Here is a 24,727-nt window from a genome sequence, read left to right on the forward strand (position 1 = left end):
ACTTTTCACTCAAGTGACTCAAAATAGCATCCATTTCAAGCTAGATTTGTTGCCAAGTTTTTCTTTTTTAAAGTACAATAATATATGCTTATTGAAAAAAAACTTGAAACAATGCAGAAAGAATGAGAACTACCCAAACTATGAGTCCTCCCACCCTGGCCCCCCAGCCCCATTCCCTAGAGGTAATCACTTGAGAATCTGTGCATCCTTCTAGACATTTTCATTGCTTTTACCAGCACCTAGTTCCTTAAACACACAGATAACACAGAATCTGACCACACTTTTTGTACTATCACCTGACAGTACACACTGCTGATTCATAGCAAGTCAACCATGGAGGAAGGCAGATTTTGTACAGGGCTGCCAACACGCTATCTTCATGGAGTAGTAAAGACAGCATCAGCAGGGCCAATCCTGGGGCTTTTATGACCCAACCTCCTTCTGAGCAAGAAAAATCATCATGGCTTCCCCTTCACTCAGGAAATAAAACTTTAAGGAACAAGTAACTATGCTATAGGTCTTGAGCTGGGCCCAGTAAGAGAATAAGCTCCCTGTAGAACCCCTGTTCCCCAAGATGATATAACTTCATTCAAGTCAACCTTCACTGAACACTTACCATGAACTAAGCACTATTTCAGAAACTGTAAATTTTTTTAAAAATGAGATTAAGGTCCCTTGGGCTGGTGCCGCGGTTCACTTGGCTAATCCTCTGCCTGCAGCGCCAGCACCCCAGGTTCTAGTCCCAGTTGGGACGCTGGATTCTGTCCCGGTTGTTCCTCTTCCAGGCCAGCTCTCTGCTGTGGCCCGGGAAGGGAGTGGAGGATGGCCCAAATCCTTGGGCCCTGCACCTGCATGGGAGACCAGGGAGAAGCACCTGGCTCCTGGCTTTGGATCAGCGCAGCGCGCTAGCCGTAGCGGCCATTTGGGGGGTGAACCAATGGAAGGAAGACCTTTCCGTCTGTCTCTTTGTCACTGTCTAATTTTGCCTGTCAAAAAAAAAAAAAAAAAAAAAAAGAGAGAGAGAGAGAGAGATTAAGGTCCCAAAGCTGACCTTAAGGACTTTACAGTCTCATGGGAATTAGACTGTGTTCTGGGGAGGGCAGTACGAAACATGCACCGTGGTGTTATGGAGCAAGAGGAGGGGTCACTTCCCTTAGTTTGGGAAATTTTCCTGAAGCCTATGGCTGAGATGCAGTGAGATTATTCCAGACACAGGGAACATTAGTAGACACCACCTTAGAGTACACAGCAATCCCAGGTTTCCAGTGGCATTGATTGGCAGATGAAGTCCAGTCTCTCTAGAAGTTAGATAGAAAAAGATTTTTTAAGATTCTGCACTGGTGCAGCCCTCAGTATTGGTACTTTGCATTAGGCATAAAAGCCCTTCTCTATATTAAGCACTGTCTCAATTCTATCTTCCCTTCCAATCTTTTTTTTTTTTTTTTTTTTTTGACAGGCAGAGTGGACAGTGAGAGAGAGAGACAGAGAGAAAGGTCTTCCTTTGCCGTTGGTTCACCCTCCAATGGCCGCCGCGGCCGGCGCACCGCGCTGATCCGATGGCAGGAGCCAGGAGCCAGGTGCTTTTCCTGGTCTCCCATGGGGTGCAGGGCCCAAGCACCTGGGCCATCCTCCACTGCACTCCCTGGCCACAGCAGAGGGCTGGCCTGGAAGAGGGGCAACCGGGACAGAATCCGGCGCCCCGACCGGGACTAGAACCCGGTGTGCCGGCGCCGCTAGGCGGAGGATTAGCCTAGTGAGCCGCGGCGCCGGCTTTCCCTTCCAATCTTTAACCAACAAATCTCTCTCGTCTTTCGCTCAGTCTTCAACCTACTACATCCTGCAGGGGTCCCCTGGTCCTTTGAAGCTGTTTTTACAAGGTTCACCCATGAGAAGGGCTCTCTCCATGCCCTTCCCGCACTCTTTGAAGCACTAGGTCCTGGAGACAAACCTTGAAATCCTCTCTTCCTTCCCTGACATTGCTCCTGGATTCCTTTAACCCAAAGCTGCTCCTCTTCTGGCTCAAACTTTTCCCTGTTCCCTGTGCTTCTAGTAAGGTCCATCTTGGATTTTCTTCCCTTCATATGTTCCAGAAGTCATGCTAGCCACATCTATTACCTGACCTCCATCTCCAGGTTGAGGTCTCCCAATTCTAAGGAAATTTCAGAGTTACATATTTATGTCAAACCTCTCCAAAACTCATCTCTTCTCCCCTCCTCTAATCTCTGTCTTTGCAAATGGTTCTGCCATCAAATTACCCACAAAAACCTGGTATCTGGGAGTTACTGGCAGGCGCACAAATGCACTTCTCTCTCACCCCACCGCCTTCATACCTGCTGTTCACTCTGGCTAAAACGTTCTTCCCTTCTTCAAAAAAAGAAAAAAGGTATCTGATTTATACATATACAAAACTGCCATACCAGATTTTGGGTTATGATTCCATATTACCTTTATTATTATCACAATATATTTAATATATACATTTAGTACCATTAAGTACAAACATATTTAACACATACAAAATTGTACATTATGTAACAGTTACAATGTGTAATACAGTATATAGCAAACACACATAATCCTATCACCTAAGAAATAGAACATTCCTCATAACCTGCATCAACCTATGTGTTCCTCTGTCTCTTCCACTTTCTTCTTCCATAGGGAATCAACTATGCTAAACATTGGTTTATTACTGTTGCGTTTTTTTTTTACAACATAGCTTTATCACATATGTATACTTAAGACAATACATTCTTTGGTTTAGCTTGTTTTTGAGCTCAATAAAAATAGTACCATACAATATGTGGTCTCCTGGAACTTGGGTGTTTTCCCTTAATATTTATTTTAAAGATTTATTTATTTATTTGAAAGGCAGAGTTACAGAGAGGCAGAGGGAGAGAGAGAAAAAACAAGAGATCCACTGGTTCACTCCCCAAATGGTTGCAATGGCTGAAGATGGGCGATCTGAAGCCAGGAGCTTCTTTAGGGTTCCTCACGAGGGTGCAGAGGCCCGAGCTTTTGGGCCATCTTCTACTGCTTTCCCAGGCCATAGCAGAGAGCTGGATCAGAAGAAGAGCAGGCAGGTCTTGAACTGGCACCCAGATGATGCCAGCACTGCAGGCATCGGCTTTACCCACTACACCAAAGTGCTGGGCCCCCCATAATATTTTCTGAGATTCATCCTTATTGTGAGGTATAAAGTAGTTCCTAATTTTCACTATTGAATATCCCTTAGGGTGAATATACCTAATTTTTTTACCCATTATATTGTATCCAAATATATATTTCATTTTCCAATAACCTTTATGAATATATTACTATCAATATTCTCGCACATACCACCTGGAGGCCACATGCAAATCTATTAGACACAACTGGAATTCAGAAGCTAGATCATTAGGGCTGCAAACTTCCAGCTTTGAAGTATAATTTACTAAAGCCATGATTTATACACCCACACCTGTAACAACAAATGGAGTTCCCATAGATCTTCTTTAACACCTGGTACTGTTGGATCCAAAGTTTGCAAAGTCTGCAGGATGTACAATAGAATCTCATTGTGATCTCGACTCATATTTTAACGATCACAAATGCTGTGGGATATCTTTCTACTAGTTTATAATCCCTAGATATTTTCTCTTCTGTGAAATGCCTCTTCCAATGTTTTCTATGAATTTTTTAAAACAGAAATTCTCTCTATATTATTTGTCTTCTACATAGGTATTCTCAAGTCATAGCCTATCTTCTCACTTTAATTGTTGATTTGCTTAATGTTAAGTCCTCAGTTTTAAGAGCTGATTTAATTATCATTTCTTTTATGGGCACTGCTTTATGTCTCAAAAGATTCTTTCCTGCTCAAAAGTGATTTTTTTAACACATTTACAACTTTTGTTTTTTGTGCTAAAACTCTTGGAATTGATGTTGCTCAAAAATGGAATTTATTTTCCCCCCATGGAGGATCCCGTACTGCTACTATTTTGTCCCCACTCAAGTGCCAAGCCACTTTCATGGCAAAGGTCAACATATGCACGGGTTAGTTTCCAGGCTCCTCATTTTGTTCCACCATTCAGATCGCCTACCTCTATAAACAGGTATTATACCAACCCCCAACAAAACTTAATTATTGCTTAAGTTCCTTCAGCTTCTACATTCTTAGAAACATTTGGCCATTCTTAGTTTTTTGCTGTTCCACATAAACTTAAATATCTGCATGTTACCATAAGCTCTGTTGGAATTTCTGTTGGAAATGGCATTAAACCTACAGATCAATTTGGGGAGACAGGATACCTCATTAATCCCTAATAGACTGTTTTTTCTTTGCATCCCCCCACCCTTCCTGCTTCTTGATCTATACCCTTCAAGTCCCAAATCAGGTCTCAACTACTGCTTTCCCTGAGTATGTCTACCACCAACCCAGCTAACATAGAATAAGTATGTTTTTATTGTGCCAGTTTTTGAGATAACTGTAATACTACAGGAAAGATATAGGGTGAGCCTGAGGTTGCTACTTAGGTGGTGGTACCATTATTTATTATTGCATACATCAAGAATTGAAGAAAAATAAGATGACAGTGGCTTGGGGTACGATGGCTTTGTGATGTCTGCACATCCTCCTGGAGGAGCTGCTGGATTATAAATTATGTTCTTCAACAGACAAGAATCCAGATGGAGCTCCCTGGAGATGATGACTGGATGAGACTGCCCACTGACACTATCCAGACTAATAAAGCAACTAATGGCAAATCTTCAGGGACATGAAGATACAAGCGAGTAGAACAAGAGAAAACCATGAAAAGGGCTATGAACTTATCAGAAACGTGGAAGGTTAACCAACAGATTACTGTCAAGGAGAATGGGGAAAGGAGGGTTTTTAAGGGGTTAATACTGTCCAAAATCACAGAGAAAAAATTAAAAAGCTAGGCATCAGAAAGTCCACTGGATCTAATAAATAGAAGTCATTGGTACCAGGAAGGATGGGTATAGAAACCTAACTTCACTGGATTAGGGAGAGAATGGGAGAAGGTAACTGGCGGAAGGCAGGCACTCAGATACTCACTGAGGGCATGCCTAAGAGAAATTAAAGCAGGTTAACTACACTCTGAGTTCACCTGTGCATGGAGGATGGCCTCTAGCATAGGAGTGCAAAGGGGAAATAGGGTGTAATAAACCCTGATCTCAACCATCACCCCACAAATCAACCTTCTCAGTACAGACTGCAGAAGAAGCAACAGAGTGGGTATGAATCCAAATATGTTTCTTTAGAGAGAAAAATAAAAACAAACCTGGAAGCAAAGAGAGTAAGTTTATGTCACAGTCACAGATGATGATACAGACAGGTTCTGGGTGTGCAATCACCAGTGTGAAGACCCTGGGTTCAGAAAGTTTACTACCTGCTTTCGAAGTTCTGTATTTCTGGCATACCTAAAATAAACCAAGGAGGATGTTTTCAAGTTGTAGTTCATCTTTGTTCATTAATATATAGGTATGTGGACTTGCACAAACTGCTTTTGTTTTTAAGAAAAAAGATATTCAAATTGTGATTAAAACAACCCACTTAAGGAAATCATTCCATCTCACAACCAGCCAAGAAAAGATATTATAAATATTTAATGAAATCAGGAGACTCCTAGTTACCGTTCAGATAAAACACACTAAGATATTTGAAGTTATTTCTTCTCATAGAAGAATGTAACAACATCTAAATAACATATTTGCCATGCAAGAGGCATCAACTAAGACAAATCCACCAAAGAAGTGTCTCAGGACATGAGGTTCAAGTCTCTATTCAGCACAAGTTAAATGTACGAAAGACAGAACACAATTCTTAAGGGCAAGCAATGCTGAAAATGCATGCTATTCTGCAAGAAAAATGTATATCCACTATGGATATGTAGAATGGCCACTTCCCAAGTTCTTTTTCCCCCTCTCCCTCCACTGTGCCTGCATGCACAGCTGATATTACTGCTCTCAGGGCAAGGCAGGTATATATCACAAGAGGTGAGGGAGAAGGGTGGTCACTCCAATGAGCATCAATGGTGTTGGTGGCATAGGAGGTAGCTTCTCTGTCCCAGTCAGTGTTATATCGTATTTTAATCCTAAAAAGAATGGTACCTAGCATATTCAATCTAGTCATGACGACATGCATTTCCCCACTGTTTTTTCAAATCCACTGATCTCTTATATTCGTTTCCATGAGCTCCTACTATGCTCTGAGTCTGAGGGGCCACCAACAGAGCTCTACAGAAGCTTCCATTTATTAAGCAGATACTGTTTACCAGATACCATGTTAAATGTCCTGGGCATCACTGTTTAACCTGCAGCTCATGCCGTAAGATACAGACTAATAGCACTGTTATCATTTTGCACATGAGAAAATGGTGTTGGGAAGCTTAAGGAATTTACCAACTTCACTCAGTATTTAAGTGGCAAAGCTGAAACCTGAATCTAAGTATGTCTGACTTCAAAGTCCATGTTCTTAATAATTTCCCTTAAAACACAAATCAGTGAGCTATTCTTCAACTGTCTAAGTTTAGAGCTGGGACAACAGAGAAATGAAGAACTGAGTGGCATTACAATGTCCACCTGTCCAATTCTGTACATGACACCACAGCTCAGCCAAGATCCTGCTAAATTCTGAAAATGACTAAAAGATGTTAACCACCCATAGCAAACACTCTCTGTCCCTATCTCATTTTTTTCTCCCTCTTAGGGCAGGGGAATATGAAATTATGGGAGGACAAAATGCTTGGAGAGAACCTGGCTGTACTTGACCACACTAGGGGCAAACAGTGTGAGTATTTCTGACAGGCAAGCAGTGAGAGCATGCTTTTTGCCAAAGGGAGTTCTGCAACCATTTAATCGAGCCTTTAGAAAATGAGGTCTTCCAGGGAGAGAGAGCAGGGTTGTACTTTCTTGCCTGTCAGAGTCTTCAGTTGTAACCACTTAGATTAAAATGCCCCATTTCTCACACAGTGTCATTTTGCCACAGGGTCACATTTCTCTATACAATTCTCTATTCAACTGAGTTTCAGGCTTTCTTTCCTAAGAAAAAATAAAAAAGAGAAATAAGTGGCTGCTTAGATCCAAGGTAAAAATGGAAAAAAGTAGGCTGACTTGCTTTGAAATGCAAAAGACCTCCAGCTCCAGCCTGTCCCAAGGGAGCAGAGACACCATCAGAGCTTTGCTTGCTGCTCTTCATTCAAGATCCCCCAAGAACAGAACTTGTTTTCCAGATACTATAGGAAGATCCTGCTGCCCCTAAAGTGTTACACCAAAGTCTTCCAAAGGCAGCAGCAGGGCACTGTTAACCCAAGGTACACAGGCTCATTGTTACTCATGGTTTTTAAGGCACTATGGATTTATATTTCCTTATGGATCATCAAGTATAGAAAAGTTAAAAAAAAAAAAAAAGTTAGTCTGTATCATATCCCAGAATGGGTCCAAGCCATTTCTCAACCTCAGCCACAGACATGTTCTTCCTCAGAGCATAATCCTCAATCTGCAAAAGATTACAAAGAGTGTATTAAACCAAAGGGATAAGACTTTTTGAACCAAATTTTCACAGGTTTTGCAAAAAAACATTAAGTACCTTCCACTTCTTGTCTTAACAATAATAATCTACTGAGCTACAGGGAGACAGATATTTATCTGCCCACCAAGTTGCCTTGTTTTCTGGGCAGGAAAACACACAGTAAATATCTGATACTTAGAAACTTTGTGTGTGTGCTGGGTGTGTGTCTGTGTCTGTGCACACGTGTGTGGGGGAGAGCCAGAATTGGGGTAGTGGATTAAAACCAAATTAAGACATTAACTGGAACAAATTTCTTATCCTTTCCCCACTCACTCATTTTATTCACGTTCACATTCACAACAAATAGGCTCTAGAATTCCATTTAAAACAAAATAAGCATCTAAGGAAGCCACACACAATGTAACCTACCTGATCTTTGGAAATTTTCCCCACAGCAAAATATTTGGACTTCAAGTTGGAGAAGTAGAGACCTGATACCGCTGAAGCAGGTGTCATGGCTAATGATTCTGTTAGCTTAATGCCTAAAGAGAGCAACACAGAGGAAAATGCTTACTGACTCAGTGCATAGCACAGGGCCTAGCAGTTGGCAAGCACTCAATGAACTCTCCTTGAACAAGTGGATAAAAGTGAACTCAGCAGACACACAGCACAGCATGAAAGTGACAGACAAGTCTAGCAAATTCTTGCCAGATCCATAAACAAATTCAGGACCTGCAGGTCTCCTCTAATCCATGGGGGCAAACCTGGAAAAGACTCTCTTTACTCTTAACCTAGTCGTCCAAGATCCTTTATCTCCATATTTGCTACCCCAATTTGTTTGCTCCTAAGCCTGGGCCTTCTGAGGCCCAGGAGATGAGAGCACCATCTAAACAGCTCTCCACAGGTTCTGTGAGCTACTGACACTAGGAATGACCAAGACTCATTTATAGTGAAGCACGAGCCTACAATAGCACTGGGAAAGATGAGACATTTTCTACTGAGATCTGAGAACTCAAAGGGACCAAGAAAGACTGTATCTTTTTTTTTTTTTTTTTTTTTTTTTTTTTTTTTTTTTTGACAGGCAGAGTGGGCAGTGAGAGAGAGAGAAAGATCTTCCTTTTGTCATTGGTTCACCCTCCAATGACCTCCAGAGCCGGCGCACCACGCTGATCCGAAGCCAGGAGCCAGGTGCTTCTCCTGGTCTCCCATGTGGGTGCAGGGCCCAAGCACTTGGGCCGTCCTCCACTGCCCTCTTGGGCCACAGCAGAGAGCTGGCCTGGAAGAGGGGCAACCGGGACAGAATCTGGCGCCCCGACTGGGACTAGAACCCCGGTGTGCCAGCACCGCTATGTGGAGGATTAGCCTGTTGAGCCGCGGCGCCGGCCGAAAGACTGTATCTTCTACGCCACTCATGTTGTGGACAAGAAAACTGAACAAGACTGAGTGACTTGCCAAAGGTGACCCAGCTAGCTTATGGGCTAGGGTACTTGAACCCAGATCTCATGACTCCTGGAATCAGTTGTTGTTCCTGCTGATGCAGATTCAACAGAGCTGACAGCTCCTCATTTAAATACACATTCCTTTGTCAGCTTTGGTATCATACTCTTAATTAAGTCCACTAAAAACTATGAACTTAGCCTGGATCACCTCAGCTACAGCAACCATGCAGTAAGGACTAGAATGGGCACATGCACGCAACAACATACACAGAACCATGAGCAATTCTACCTTGGGCCCACAACACTAAGGCTGGGTGCCCTGGTCTTTGTCTCAAAAAGGCACACAGTAATTGTTCATTTTCAATGATCAAATCAACACACAGACAAAACCTAAGAGAAATTATGATAACACAAGACCACAAATCTTAATAAAAGTGTAAAAGTAAAGAGAAAAGAGGAAGGAAAAGTTGGGAGTTCTGCAAGACTAATGTCCAAAGACACAATTAACAAGCGTTAAGAGCATGAGGCAGGTGAAATTTCAGACAGGACAAAGGACAGCCTCCAAGGGAGGGATGAAGACACTAGTGCACCAATAACATGAGTTGGTATAAGTAAGCTAAATTTCTGTTACAGGTTAAGAGGAAATAATTCAAGCTGATAAATCCAAAAATGGTGCTATAAGAATACTATTAACACGAGAGTAAAAGATTAGAAGAAACAGCTAAGTGAGAAAGGACAAGGGATGATTTAATTATAAACCCTTCTTATTTTTTAAAAATTTTAATCATACATGCCATTACTTTTATTAAAGTTTACTTAAGAAGTAAGGAAAGACAGGAGCCTACCACTTCCCGGTACACACCTGTGGACTCCTCGATGTTGGCAAGTCTCCACATGGTGAGCTTCTCAGTGTGGTCAGGCTGGCTAGGGTAGCCAGGAGCTGGGCGGATGCCCTCATACCGTAGCCTGCGCAGGTCTGCAACATCCAGCTGCTCACTGCCACAGTAAGCCCACAATTCTCTGCGAACCCTTTCATGGAGCTCTTCTGCAAAGGCCTGGAAACCCAGAGCACCCAGTGTGGTCAGGCAGAGCAAGGAGCTCAGAGCATCAGCGTGGCCTCCACCCACTGAATCAAAGTCAGCCAGAGCAGCCTCTCACCTGGACCATAGCCAGGCCAGGCAAACCTGTCAAGAGGAGACCTCAGGCTAGATTCTTGATTTGTTTGTACCTTCATTAGCTGCTAAGCAGCTCAATTTTGGCCTCAACCTGAGTTTTGAAGTGTTATATTTAATGACCTGGGGATGCTAGGCCTTTTAACTTAAAGATTTCCCTGAAGGTCAGTCTGTAGTTGCAATGGCTAAAAAAAGCAGTAGAGAAACTATAAACCCGTTTCATTATAAAAACCAGCTGCTACTTCTTCCACTGTTCACCACAAGAAGAATATCTCCCCTAAGCCTCAGATATCACATTCCATGCAGAGGATGATAAAGAATCTACAGAAAAAAACATTAGAACGAGAGGCCCTCAAACAGAAATCTGTTTTTAATTTTTTGGAGTACATCACAACAGACAACACAACAGAAGTCATCAGAGATAAGGCAAAAAGGTCGAAGCTGTAAGGACAACAGCCAACTATGGCAAGCTGGAAGGTTCTTTTTTGCCAAAAAGTATGTGTAATGGTAAAGCCAGAAGCATGTGACTCAAAGTAAATAAAGGACACTGGTTCACATGGCTGATCAGTTTTCTGGCACCTCTCATGGGCTCCCCACCACCTGGACCCTGCCTCAGTGCACTGTCGTAGTCTCACCTCTGCCAGCCGATCCCCCAGTGCCTTGACCATGATGCTGCTGTAGTCATCACCATTATCTTCATAGGCCTTGCTCAGCTCTTCCACCCCAAAGCAGGCAACAGCAAACAGGCCCAGGTAGTCACGGATTCCAGAATGTAAAGGAGCAATGAAGTCCGCGAGGCAGTGGTACGGGTCAGTGCTGGCAGAGTCCTTCTCAGCCTTAAAACCCAAACATGGGCAGAAGGGGCTGTTAGCATGGACATTAAATCAGAAGACAGTGGAAAGCAATCTGAGATACTCAAAGGAATCCAAGCTTCGTGACACAGGGATGTGTGCCTGATGAGTTCACTAAGAATAGTACTTGATACATACTGAGTTGTCAGTAAATACTGCTGAATAAAGAAATGAAATGAGATTTAAAAAATATATATGACATAACATACATGGCTCATTCACACAATAACCTAGGATATGCTGAATGCCTACAGGCTCTGTGCTAGGAACTAGAACCTTAAACTATCACCTTTTAAAAAATTTACCTATTTTAATTTTATTTGAAAGGCAGTGAGAAACAGAGAGATTTTTCCATACCACTGATTCATTCTCCAAATGCCTACAACAGCCAGGGCTGAGCCAAGCTGAAGCCAGGGCTCAAATCTCAGTCTAGATATTCCAGATGAATGGCAGGTACACAAGTACATCAGCCATTACCTGCTGCCTCCCAGGAAGTATGTTAGCAAGAAGCTGGAATCAGAAGAAGAGCCAGGACTCAAACCCAGGCATTCCATTATAGGATATGGCATTCCAAGCAGCATCCTAAGCTCTGTGCCAAACAGCTACACCCTGATCCCCAAAATCTATTTTTTGTAAGATTTATTATTTATTTGAAAGTCAGAGTTCCAGAGATAGAGGAGGAGAAAGAGAGAGAGAATGAGAGAGAGAGAGAGAGAGAGAGAGACAGAGATATCTTCCATCTGCTGGTTCACTCTCCCAGATGGCCACCATGGCCAGGGTTGAACAAGGCCAAAGCCAGGAGCCAGGAGCTTCTTCCACATCTCCCACATAGGTGGCAGGGGCCCAAGCACTTGGGCCACCCTCTGCTGCTTTTCACAGGCCATTAGCAGGGAGCTGGATTGGAAATGAAACAGCCAGGACATAAACCAGCATCCAAATGGGATGCCATGCATCACAGGTAGCAGTTTTACTCACTATGCTACAACGTTGGCCCCCAATCACCTATTTTTAAAAACTGTTTTCTCAAAAAAGATTTTCAATTCAGATTGAATCCAAGTGCTTTGTTTGAAAGGGGTACACTAAATGTAAAAGCCTCCATTTTGCATCAACAGAAGCAGCTAAACTACTGAAGTCTACAATACATGGGTCATGTGCTGCCTGCCACTGGTGATGGTACAGGAGATAGCAAAGGCACCTAGGGAATCATCCTTAAACCTAATCAAGAATTCAGCAGGATTTGCTTTAGATTCACTCCAAAATCCCATGTGCCTTCCTTGCCAATCAGCTGATAACTAACTTTTCCCCGCTACTAAGCTGACAAATAAGGTATGATGCATACATGGGAAAATGGAATTAAAAGAAAAGTTTAGTTAGCATTGTGGCACAGTAGGTTAAACCACCACTTAAAACATTAGCATCCCATATCAGAGTGTTGGCTCAAGTCCTGGCTGCTTTACACCTGATCCAGATTCCTGCTAATGCACTTGGGAAAAGATAGAAGATGCCTCCCCCCACTCATGTGAGAAACCAAGATGAAGCTTCTGGGTTCAACCTGGCCCAGACTCAGCCTTTGTGGCCATCTGGGGAGTGAAACAGTAGAGAGATATCTCCTTCTCTCTGTCTCTTTCTCTCACTCTACCTTTCAAATAAATAAGTTTGTTTTGGTGTAAAAAAAAGAAATCCATGCAATTTTTTCATAATGTGCATTTTCCATGAACTTTCTGAAGTTCTTTCATGTTAAGACCATCAGTGAGGGGATTAAGATGGCGGAGTAGGGAGGGAGCTTACTGCTCTAGTCTAGGAGAAGACAGTTTAAAAAAAGTGGAGAGAGTGCAGTTTCAGGGAAGAGTTAAGGAGAAATGACAGAGGAAACTCTATGCAAATAGGAGGGACACTGTGGACCTACGTGAAGGGCATGGATGCCAATAACTCAGGACCCCAGCAGCTGAGAACCTCCATACCAGCCTTGGAGAGTGAAGTGAGACTAGACTGAAGTAGCCCAAGCTACGGGTGATAAAGCTGCAGGAAGAAACTACAGGGAACTCGGCTTGGAGCCCCATGGAGGATAGTGTACCTGCCAAACTAGAGGAGAAAAAAAAAAGAAGGGCACATTTCTTTTTCCTGATCAACATGCAAAAGCATCCTGTAAGAAGCCAATAGAAAGTGGGTGCCATTTTGGACATACATAACAGCTGTGCCAGCTCATGTCCACACCCAGCAATCAGCTGAGTGCAGACTCTGAGTATGATGGGGAGAACTAATAGGAGCTGGGTGCTCATGACTGTGGAAGGCTTGTGTGCCAGGACTTTGAAAAAAACTGAGGCTGTGTGGGAAGGCTTATGGTATGGCTGGGGCTTGGGGCAGTCACTGTGGGAGGCTCCACATACTCAGGGCCCCCTGGTTACCTGGTGGGGGAGATTGCTGGGAATCTGAGCTTACACTGAGGACTACACAGATCCTTTGTGTGGTTCTTGGAGCAGAGTGGACAAATATTATAGTCACTGTGGCTAGCACTGGGGCACTGGTCTCCTTTGAGGAGAGGAGCTCATCTGGGCAGGCCATTACATGTCTCTAGGTATTCACTGAAAGCAGACACTCCACTAATTTACAGAGGAACAGTACAAAAATAAAAGCTGCCACAGTGAAAAAAGAAAGAAGAAAACAACAAGTATCACCACAAATGCCGAATACCAAATGCAACAATTCAAGAAACAAGAATAAGGAAGATAACATGACTAAAAGAACACAACACTTCAATACTAGATTGTGAAGATGATGAGATTGAAGAAATGCCAGAAATGGAATTCAAAAAATTCATTGTAAGATTACATAGAAGTAATCAGAAGCAAATACATGAACTACTGAAATCCATACATGGCATGAAAGAAAATTTCTCCCACAAAATTGATATCTTAAAGAGAAATCAAAATGAATCTTAGGATTGAAGAATTCAATAGGACAAATAAAAAACACAGTGGAAAACCTTAACAACAGAATCAGTGAAGCAGATGAAAGAATATCCGACTTAGGAAAAAAAGCAAAGGAAATTATACATTCAGAGCAAAAATAAGAAATTAGAAAACTAAAGAACATCATTGGTAATCTATAGGATATTATCAAACAACCAACATAGAGGTTTTAGGAGTTCCTGAAGGCATGGAAAGAGAGAAAGGATTAGAAGGCCTTTTTAGTGAAACAATAACAGAAAACTTCCCTAATTTGGAGAAAGAAAGGGATATCCAAGTACAGGAAGCACACAGAACTCCTAATAGACATGACCAGAAACGATCTTCAACACAACATACTATAATCAAACTCTCCATGGTAATATATAAAGAAAAGATTCTCAAATATGCACAACAGAAATGCAATTACTTTCAGAGGATCTCCAATTAGACTCACAGCAGACTTCTCATCAGAAACCCTACGGGATAGGAGAGAATGGTGAGATATAGCCCAAGTCTTAAGGGAAAACACTGTCAACCCAGAATACTATACCTGGAAAACTCTGATTTATGAATGAAAGTGAAATAAAGACCATTCATAACAAACAGAAATTGAAAGAATTTGTCACCATCTGTCCAGCCCTGCAAAAGATGCTTAAGGATGTGCTACACCTGTACACAGAAATATGGTCATCACTATGAAAGAAGGTAAAGGAAGGAAATCTCCCAGTAAAGGTATAAGGGAAATTCAAAGTAAAAAATAGGAATATTTTTGGATAAATGGCAGGGTAAAGTCATTGCTTATCAATAGTCACCTTGATTGTAAATGGCCTTGACTCTCCCAGTTAAAAGACACAGATTGGCTGAATAGATTTTAAAAAAAATCTATTTGCTGCCTACAAGAAACACATTTCACCAACAAAGATGCACACAGACTGAAAGTGAAAAGATGGAAAAAGATATTCATGCTAACAGGAACCAAAAAATAAGGGGGGGGGGGGTGATGTAGCCATCTAAATATCATCAAAATAGACTTTAACAGGAAAACTGTTAAAAGAGATAAGGAATGGCACTATGTAATGATTAAGAGATTAATTCAAGAGGAAGATGTAACTATTATAAACATTTATATACCTAATTATAGGGCACCTGGCTATTTACAAGGAAATATTAAAGAATCTAAAGAAAGACATAGACTCAAATACGCTAGTAAAAGGGGACTTCAATACCCCACTTTCAGCAATGGATAGGTCAATCAGACAGAAAATCAGCAAGGAAATAACAGAGTTAACTGACACTAATAGACCACATGGACCTAACAGATATCTACAGAACTTTTCATCCTACACTTGCAGAAAACACATTCTCAGCAGTGCATGAAACTTTCTTTAGGATTCACTACATGCTAGGCCACAAACCAAGTCTCAACAAATTCAAAAAAATCAAAATCATATCATGCATCTTCTCAGACAACAATACAATGAAGCTGGAAATCAGTAACTTAGGAATTTCTAGAACATATGCTAATACTTGGAAACTGAACAACACGCTCCTGAATGAACAGTGGGTCATAAAAGAAATCAAAACAGAAATCAAAAAATTTATGGAAACAAATGAAGATGACAATACAACATATAAAAACTTATGGGAGACAGCAAAAACAGTGTTAAGAGGAAAGTTTATAGCAATAGGTGCCTACATCAAGAAATTACAAAGGCACCAAATAAATGAGCTATCACTGCATCTCAAGGATCTAGAAAAACAACAGCAAACCAAACCCAAAACTCATAGGAGAAAAGAAATAATTAAAATTAGATAAGAAATCAACAAAATTCAAACCAAAAAAACTATAAAAAGATCAGCAAGATGAAGAGCTGGTTTTTTGAAAAAATAAACAAAATTGACACACCACTGCCCAACTAACTAAAAAGGAAGGGAGAAGACCCAAACCAATAAAATTAGAGCTGAAAAAGGAAATGTAAAAACTGACACCACAGAAATAAAAGGAATCAACAGAAATTACTACAAAGAGTTGTAGGCCAACAAACTGGGAAAGCTAGAAGAAATGGATAGATTCTTAGACAGATACAACCTACCTAAATTAAGCCATGAAGACACCGAAAACAAACAGACCCATAACCAAGACAGAAATTGAATCAGTAATAAAGACCCTCCCAAAAAAGGAAAGCCTGGGACCGGATGGCCCGGGAAAGCAGTAGAAGATGGCCCAAGTGTTGGGCCCCTGTACCCACGTGGGAGACCCAGAAGAAGCTCCTGGTTTCTGGCTTCAGATCGGCACAACTCCAGCCATTGCGGCCAACTGGGGAGTGAACCGTCAGATGGAAGACCTCTCTCTCTCCCTGCCTCTCCTCTCTCTGCGTTAACTCTGACTTTCAAATAAATAAATAAATCTTTAAAAAAAAAAATAAGAAATCTGAATATTGACCTACCATACGACCCAGCAATCCCACTCCTGGGAATTTACCCAAGGGAAACAAAATCAGTAAATAAAAGAGTTATCAGCACCCCCATGTTTATTGCAGCTCAATTCACAATAGCTAAGACATGGAATCAACCTAAATGCCTGTCAACTAAAGACTGGATAAAGAAAGTATGGGATATGCACAGTATGGAACAGAATAGTACACACAGTAAAAAAAAAAAAAAAAAAAAAAAAAGGAATCCAGTCATTTGCAACAAAATGGATGCATCTGGAAAACATCACACTCAGTGAAATAAGCCAGTTCCAGAGGGACAAATATTATTTGTTCTCCCTGATCCATGATAACTAATAGAGCACCAAAAAGGAAATCTGTAGAAGAGAAATTGACACCACAAGAAGCAATGACTTGAATAGCCCTTGTCTTGACTTTCAAGGAGCAGTTTTTTTTTTCCTTCATACTATTTGTTGAATGCTTTACTTAACATAAACTTATTCATATGTGTATAAAGCCAATTGAAAATATATCTCAGTAAAAAATAAAAATGGGAATAAGACAGGGAGGTGGAAGTTGGTAACTGTAAAGCTGTACAGTTCTGCATACATCCCTATGGACTTACTTCTAAGGGTACAGTTTAAAAACTTGTCATGGGACCCCAAATCCCATTAAGCTGGGTGGTAAAAATGGCATCTTAAGTGTTAAAGTGATCATATGAAGTGTTAAAGGAACATATAGATAGGATTAAGTGTTAAAGGGATCATATAAATAGGATCGAGTGTCTGGTAATAACAACAGAATTAAAAGGGAGAGAATGTTCCAATATGGGAAGCAGTCCACACAGCAGATTTATAGAATGACAATCACTTTAAACAGCACTCTGACCTCAGAATCAGCCCTTAAGGCATTCTGGCCTGTCTGAAAAGCCCATGAGAGTATTTAAGGCACAGAAAGCCAAGACACTTTGGCAACAAAATGTCCTACAAGAAGGATCTCTGTGAGTAAGACCTCAGCGGAAAGAAGTGGCCATCCTGGAAAAGCACTAGAAGATGGCCCAAAGTCCTTAGGCCCCTGCACTCGTGTGGAAGACCTGGAAGAAGCTACTGACTCCTGGCTTCGGATCAGCACAGCTCTGACCATTGCAGCCAATTGGAGAGTGAACCATATTGGAGAGTGAACCATCAAATAGCAAACCTCTTTCTCTCTCTCTCTCTCTCTCCTCTCTCTGTGTAACTCTGATTTTCAAATAAATAAATAGATCTTTTTTTTTTTTTAAGTGGCCAAAGAAGGATTTACTTTTCTCTAAAGGGAAGAGAGAACTTCCACTTTCCTTATGGCCTTGTCTAAATACTGACAGAGGTAGTGGATTAGCCTTAGCAGATCATGTCAAAAGCCTCAGGTGATCACGGGCATCATACATGAGAGTATTAATTGTTAAATTAACAATAGGAGTCACTGTGCACTGACTTCCCATGCAGGACTTCTGTCCTCAATGAGTTGTATTAGGAGAGTTAACTGTGAAACTTGTTCTCAAAGTTCTTTTGTGTGTGTGTGTGTGTGTGTGTGTGTAAATTGTTGAAATCTTAATATAGAGTTGGTCTTCTATGTATAATGTTAATTGAAAATGAATCTTAGTGGAGAATGGGATTGGGAATGGGAGAGGAAGGAGAAGGAGGAGTGGGAGTGTGGATGGGAGGGTGGGTATGATGGGAAGAATCACTATATTACTAAAGTTGTACTTAGGAAATTTGTATTCCTTATATAAAAGGTTTCTTTGGGGAAAAAAATACAATGTCATTCTTACAAGTACATATTACATATTTATGTTAACTTGATACCAAAAATTATATTAGATAGATTTTTTAGTAGATGTATCTTTGAGCTTGTTAATTCCCAAACCTTTATATGGAAATTTTAAGTCATGGAATTGAATGTAAACTTAGAAATTGCTGGCCTTTTGGATTATCATTAGTTTATCCTAGAGAAATCACTATCTAAGATAATGCTTTGCTTACATTTAGACAATGGTAATATCAAGAAATAAAAATCATGCAAGTGTTCAAATTAAGAGCAATACTATGAAAGTTTGAAGTTCTTTAGCACATTAGGAATTAATACTTAGGTCCTGGTTATGATTTAAAAAAAAGACCATCAGTAAATATTTGCTGAGAAGGCAAACAACTTACAACTAATATTTATCAAGTGCTCACTCTAGGCCTGCTGTACGTGCTCTATACAAATTACTAATTTAACTCTCACAACAGTCTTCTGAAGTACATAATACCATCAGGTCCATTTTACAGACAAGAAACCTGAGGCACACAGAGACTGATCAACTAGCTCAGAATCAGGGAGCCATACCACAACAGAAACTCCTTCTTCCGGGGACTAATCAGTTAATCAGTTTGTGGCCATTACAGAAGCTTTGGAGCTATTTTTTGGCCATGGAAGCAAGAACAGCTTAATTGACACTGGACAGAAAATCACTGGGTGCTACAGGCCAGGAGGTGTTTGATAACAGCGTAGGTAAATGTCATGGAGCTCAGGGGCAGCTGTGTGTGGAGGGGCCATTTCCAGTTGTACTCTGCCCTTCCACTGTGTTTTGCTAACAAAACTACAGGGGCTACCAGGGCTACAAAGCTTCCCAGCAGCAAGGAAGGAACAGGTCATGGAATCCTGTGGCACCTATGAGGAAACAGCAATCATAGCCTACTCAGAACAAAGACTGCCACAGTAATCAGGCACGGCAGCTAGAATTTCCCAGAGGGTACTGGAGAAGACATGCCCTTAGAAAAATCTGATTAGGTCATCTATGTGCACAGTCCAGTACCCCTTTCCAGAGACTTACAAAGGCAAACTCTGAGAATTCATTACAGTTCACACTCAAATAGAGTATGTCACAGACTGCCCAGACATGAATGGCACTGGAAGTAAAGAGAGATCAGGAGAGGACTCAGACTTGAAAAATGAAAGGCTCAGCCAAAGCAGCAGTTTTGGACCTTAGTTACAACCAGATAAGAGTCACCAATTCCCTAGTGAAGAGGGGCTGAAATCTAACCCTGGAACCCTGCTGCTTATATCCTGGGGTATCCAAGTCTGGGTGCATACAGTAAGAGCCTGAATGTGAGCAATAAGGGTGTAGCTGTCCTCACTGAATTCTTTATGGTACCGTTCAAGGCACCCAGTTGAAGAGTCCCTTCAGACATTGTTATGGTCAAAATACCTGTCACTGTGAATGATACTGTGGTGGTGACCAAAAGCAATACTATCCCTTCTGAAAACAGTGATAAAACTGAAAGAATAATTTATTGGAAATTAACTTGCCCATAAGTCTGGTGAATTCTGGTTCCAATTCTTGATTAGAACAACTTTTTTGTTGTTGTTGTTGTTTTTTTTTTTTTTTTGACAGGCAGAGTGGACAGTGAGAGAGAGAGAGACAGAGAGGAAGGTCTTCCTTTGCCATTGGTTCACCCTCCAATGGCCACCGCGGCCGGCATGCTGCAGCTGGCGCACTGCGCTGATCCGATGGCAGGAGCCAGGTACTTCTCCTGGTCTCCCATGGGGTGCAGGGCCCAAGCACTTGGGCCATCCTCCACTGCACTCCCTGGCCACAGCAGAGAGCTGGCCTGGAAAAGGGGCAACTGGGACAGAATCCGGCACCCTGACCGGGACTAGAACCCAGTGTGCCGGCGCCGCAAGGTGGAGGATTAGCCTAGTGAGCCGCGGCGCCAGTCTAGAACAACTATTTTTTACAGCAATTAAAGGGACCCACATATGCTATTTGTGCTTTTAAAGAAGGGGACATGAGAGGAGCTGTGCTGAGAAGAGCCTGTTCTCTCCAACCCAAAGGAGGCCAGGGTAGTAAAAGAACAGCCATGGGGATGCACACAGGCAGGGCTCGCCCCTACAAGCCATGGAACACAGCACCATCTCTATCAGCTTTCATTTACTCATCTGTGCCATGGCAGCACACTGCTAACCAAAGGGCTGTGTGGGACTCAAACAGGATGGGTCATCAAGCACCCTCTTAGCAACTGGTATCTGGCACACATTCAGCCACTGTTAGTTTTTGCCTGCCTTCCCTGGAGAAAGGCAGCCACCAGTCTATTTTAAAAATACACAGATGCAAACCAGTGCTCTTGAACAAGTAAATGTTCTGTTGCTTCAGAGAATAAGACAACTGAGAACATGGGTGTGTCCATGGAAGCAACAGCAACTCAGCAGTCCATCTGCAAATAAAATGGTAACTGCCTCACTACTGCTGGCGCCTGGGAGGCCCTGCCTCTGACACCTATGCTGGAGCCTGCTCTCCATCACCCTCACAAATGCTTTGGGCATGGGCCTGTGACTGGCTGTTGGGGATGAAGTGGAGCAGACTCTAACCTTTATACAAATCTCAAGCTTCTTATTTAATTCTCATTGACATTTTTAGTGTTGAAATCAAAAAAGCAAACACAATGAGCTCACTGTCAATATGCCCTTCATACCTGTTGCCTCAACCCATAGAAGGTGGCGATGGGCTCTGCTGCCTGGGGCACTGCATCCTCTGCATACAGGTGGACATCATCTTGGACACTCTGTGCTGGCCAGAATCCAACGATGCCCCTGCCTTGGAGTTTCTTTTGACTAATCAGTGTGTTTAGCATGTTCTGGGCATCATCATAGACCTTTCTGGCCTCTTCACCTATTAGGAAAACATGGTTTGAATTCACTTAAAGATGCCAATGATAACCAGACAAGAATGCTTCTTTTTAAAACCACTATCCCTCTTCAGCCATCTTCTCCTTTCACTCCTGTCTATTCTCCTCAAATAATTTCTCAGTGTTGACCACCAGCATACTTTAAGGCAGAGCAGCCAGGGCTTAGTGGTTCCTGCTAAGTGAAGCTCCCAGTCTGCTTCCCTCAGCTAAAGCCACTTAAATTTTTCCATTTAACAAAAGGCAGAGAGCCAAAGCATTGCTCCCCAAAGCAGTCTGTCAGACAGAGGGTGAGAAAAAGCAGGCCAGATTCCTGGCTCCCTGACATTCTTCATGCACACACAACTCCACTGACTTCACAATGACCTCTGGGGGCATGACAGTGTGGCTTCTGCACAGCGCCTGGACAGTCTCGGCACCTGCACAAGGGAGCCAGGCCTCCACTCTCCTGACTCCCTCCCTAGCTTTCTGTGTCAGTGAAATGGAGCAGCCCAAGCTCTGTGAATAGCCTGTCCTACAGTCTCCCCACTGTTTGCCTGTGATGACTCGGGAGCAGCACAGTGAGAAAACCCTTGCCCACCACTGTACTCCAGGCTTTCTGAGAGCTGCTGAGTCCCAGCAGCTTCATACGCACACACTTCCAGGATGTGTTTAGGAAGCTGACAAGGCACTGGCTTCTCAGGCTTTTCTGAGATCTAATCTCCTACTTCCACGAGTCTACCCCCACCCACATCTTGTTCTGATCTAATCATTACCTGATTCTTTGAATAGCTTTTCATCTTGATTCCATGTCTCTTGGGGAAGGTTTAGGCATTAGGCTCAAAGTGACATTTGGGAATAACTGTTTATTGATTCATTTTCTTATCTAGTTTACAATCCCGAATCCTACTCCTCTACTCTATGCTCAGGCCACTGGACTCCTTGCAGTTTCCCAAATGGGCGCAGGTGTCTCTGTCGTCCCATACTCCATCTCCTCTACCTGGAAGATCCTTTCCTTCAATGTCATCCTGCAAACCCAGTTCCACCTCCAGTAACTCAAAAAGCAGTTTAAATGCTCCCTATCCCAGGAAGCCCTGGCCTCCCAGTCTAAGCTCTGTCTCCTCTTCTTGTGTCCATGTGGCTGGGCCAGGCCTTCAACAGGAACCCAACAGGTAACCATTACATAGACTGTGCCAGTTAGTCATGCAGTAAAGGCAGGAATTATACTATCTTCTGTTTATCCCTAGTACCCAGCACAAAACCCAGCATATGGCGGATGTCCATTTATTGAAAGAACATGTAAGTGAAAGGTCAAATTTAGTGGATAAAATAAGTACTAACCAATTTAAAACCCACCCAGAAGTTCAGCAGGTTAACAATATGAAAGCAGAAATCCCCTGCATAATCCCAATCACCGCTTTGTCCTTCACAGTGCCACATCCTGATTATCAGAGGCAGGAAGGAAGAACATACTGAACTAACCTACTGTTTTGTCGTTAAATATCTTGGGAAAGCCACGATTCGGGTACTTGCCCCGGAGCTGCCAAACATCAAAGAAAGGCTTCCAGTCAATGTAGTCCACCAGCTTCTGCAGGTCATAGTCTTCAAAGACCTGGGTCCCGATAAACGTGGGCTTCACTACAAGAAAAAAAGTACAATTGTCAGTGCTCAGGCCGAGCCCCTCACACTGGCACACTGCCTACAGGGGCCGCCTTGCCAGCTCCTCACTGCTGCGCTGACTCCCACGCTCTGCCTCCCTCCTGTCACCCGTAGGAGTTGTCTTACATAGAGGGGAACTTTAAATTACCGTGGAAAAGGAGTAATTCTGCACCAAATCTTAAATAAAATTGTTCTTCCCATGCAGTTGACTGACTACTCCACTCTTGGAAACTTCTCTCAGTCCTTCCACCCCCATTCCACCAAGAAAAAAGACTTGGGTTAATCTTCCCCTATGCAAATGAAAATAAGACTAAAATAAAGATCACTACAGAAAGACATATATAGTAGGCTGCTTATATAAAGTTTTAAAACATGAAACAATCATCTATATTGCCTACTGACACAAACATACAAACTGTAAGGAAATGAAGTCCCAAAATCAGGACTGTGGTTATTTATTAAAGGAAGGAAGGGGGATGGACATATACACACGCATTCCACTACATATAATTGTGTTGCTGTTTCTTATTAAATATTTCTTCAGCTGACTAGTGGGTATACATGAATATTAAATAGGTTGTTCTTAACATCTCGTGAGTCTAAGGCCTATCATAATTTATATAATTGTGAAGGCCTTATAGAGCGATGGTGCTACTGGGCTTTCTGGGCCACCAAGAGCAGCAGTATCACAGCCAGACTCTATGATGCCAACCCTCCTGCAGCTCTAAGACTTCTTGTTTATCCTTGCCAGTCTCTAACTACTCTACCAACCTCAGGGGCTCTAAAAGAACACAGAATCTTGAAGTGCAGGGTGAGAGTACCGGGACAGATAAGCAGGAGTAGAATCTCTGCCTGGGAACCGTTCCTTAGCACACTGGCTTACAGTGCTCTCTCCATATTGCCCTGTCATCTTTTTACTACAGAGGCTGATCCCTCCTTTGTAAATCTTCTATCATGTTGATTTGTCTGGAAACACAGTCTGTACAGTCTACTTAGTAGAGAAATCAAACAGCAACTAGTGACAGATTCCTGGTTAAAGTGGCCTCCTGCTCAGGAAAGCAGGGAACTGCGTGCTGCTGCAGTGTCACCCGGGGCCACTGCCCTTGACAAGTCTGACCCCCTAAGTTCTCGAGTTGCTCCAGGTTTAACATGCAGGGCCTTGAGAGAAGATCTCCTTCATTCCTGTACTGACTTTCTGAAATTACCCCAAGACTGAGTTGCCCACACAAACATTTCCGAGGGCTGTTCCTTAGGGCCCCAAAGCCCTTAGGCCGAAGTCAGAGCTTGCAGTGGGCCCTGCTCTGGGGGTTAAATCAGCCACTTGTAAAGTCCCCACTGCCGCCAGGCATTCTTGGCCTTCCCAGGATTATCTCTACAAAAATACGTTTTGGATGTTTGATTTCATCAAAACAGACATGCCCTTGTGTCTAACTTCACAGAAAAAGATGAAGAGCAAATGTTTGTGGCTGGAATACACAGTGATTTCTATGTTTTCAAAGGTTTTCATATGATATTTACTTTTATCCTCATAACATTTCCATAAAGTAACCCTCTTTTCACATGTCAGAAACTGTCAAGTGTGGAAGAAAGACATTCAAGGTCATGTAATGAATCAGAGCCAGGACCCAAGTTTGGATGCAAATGCTGGCCTCCCAGCTCCTACTCTGGCATTCTTTCCACTGAACCACACAGAACTCTGCAGGAATGAAATTAGAACCAAGCACACCTACATTTCCAATTTAATCCTCACAACTCTGCCGAGCATGTGCAGAACACAGATGTCAGGAGCAATAAAAGCCGATTTGAGATATCATCTTGGAAATACGGATTCAATTAATAGAAGCCCTGTTCACCCTGTCTCGGTTTTGCATTTGTATTTCATGTCTTTCTGAGTCTGTCAAAACATCTTACACATTTTATTCCCACATGAACACCTATGTGAGTCAAGAGAGGTGGACAGAAATCAGAAGAAAAAAGAAAGAGAAAAAAACCCAATAAAAGAAATACAAAGAAAGGGAATCACCCATGAGAGAGTGA

The 24,727-nt window shown here is 42.3% G+C and overlaps 1 protein-coding gene across 9 annotated transcripts in view; it reads right to left on the reverse strand.

Moving 5' to 3' along the window:
* Nucleotides 1-2,421: 2,421 nt before the first annotated feature.
* MTR (5-methyltetrahydrofolate-homocysteine methyltransferase) overlaps nucleotides 2,422-24,727 on the reverse strand; it is a 148,259-nt gene continuing 125,953 nt past the window's right edge. For all 9 annotated transcript variants that reach the window (XM_070055569.1, XM_051820745.2, XM_051820744.2 and 6 more), the window contains 6 exons: nucleotides 22,514-22,669; nucleotides 20,843-21,039; nucleotides 10,757-10,957; nucleotides 9,812-10,004; nucleotides 7,940-8,052; nucleotides 2,422-7,498 (listed from right to left, as the gene is read on the reverse strand). In XM_070055569.1, coding sequence (XP_069911670.1) covers nucleotides 7,412-7,498; nucleotides 7,940-8,052; nucleotides 9,812-10,004; nucleotides 10,757-10,957; nucleotides 20,843-21,039; nucleotides 22,514-22,669 — 947 coding nt within the window. In that variant the 3' untranslated portion in view covers nucleotides 2,422-7,411. The remainder of the gene's footprint in view (nucleotides 7,499-7,939; nucleotides 8,053-9,811; nucleotides 10,005-10,756; nucleotides 10,958-20,842; nucleotides 21,040-22,513; nucleotides 22,670-24,727) is intronic.

This window comes from Oryctolagus cuniculus, chromosome 13, assembly GCF_964237555.1.
Source record: "Oryctolagus cuniculus chromosome 13, mOryCun1.1, whole genome shotgun sequence".
NCBI lineage: Eukaryota > Metazoa > Chordata > Mammalia > Lagomorpha > Leporidae > Oryctolagus > Oryctolagus cuniculus.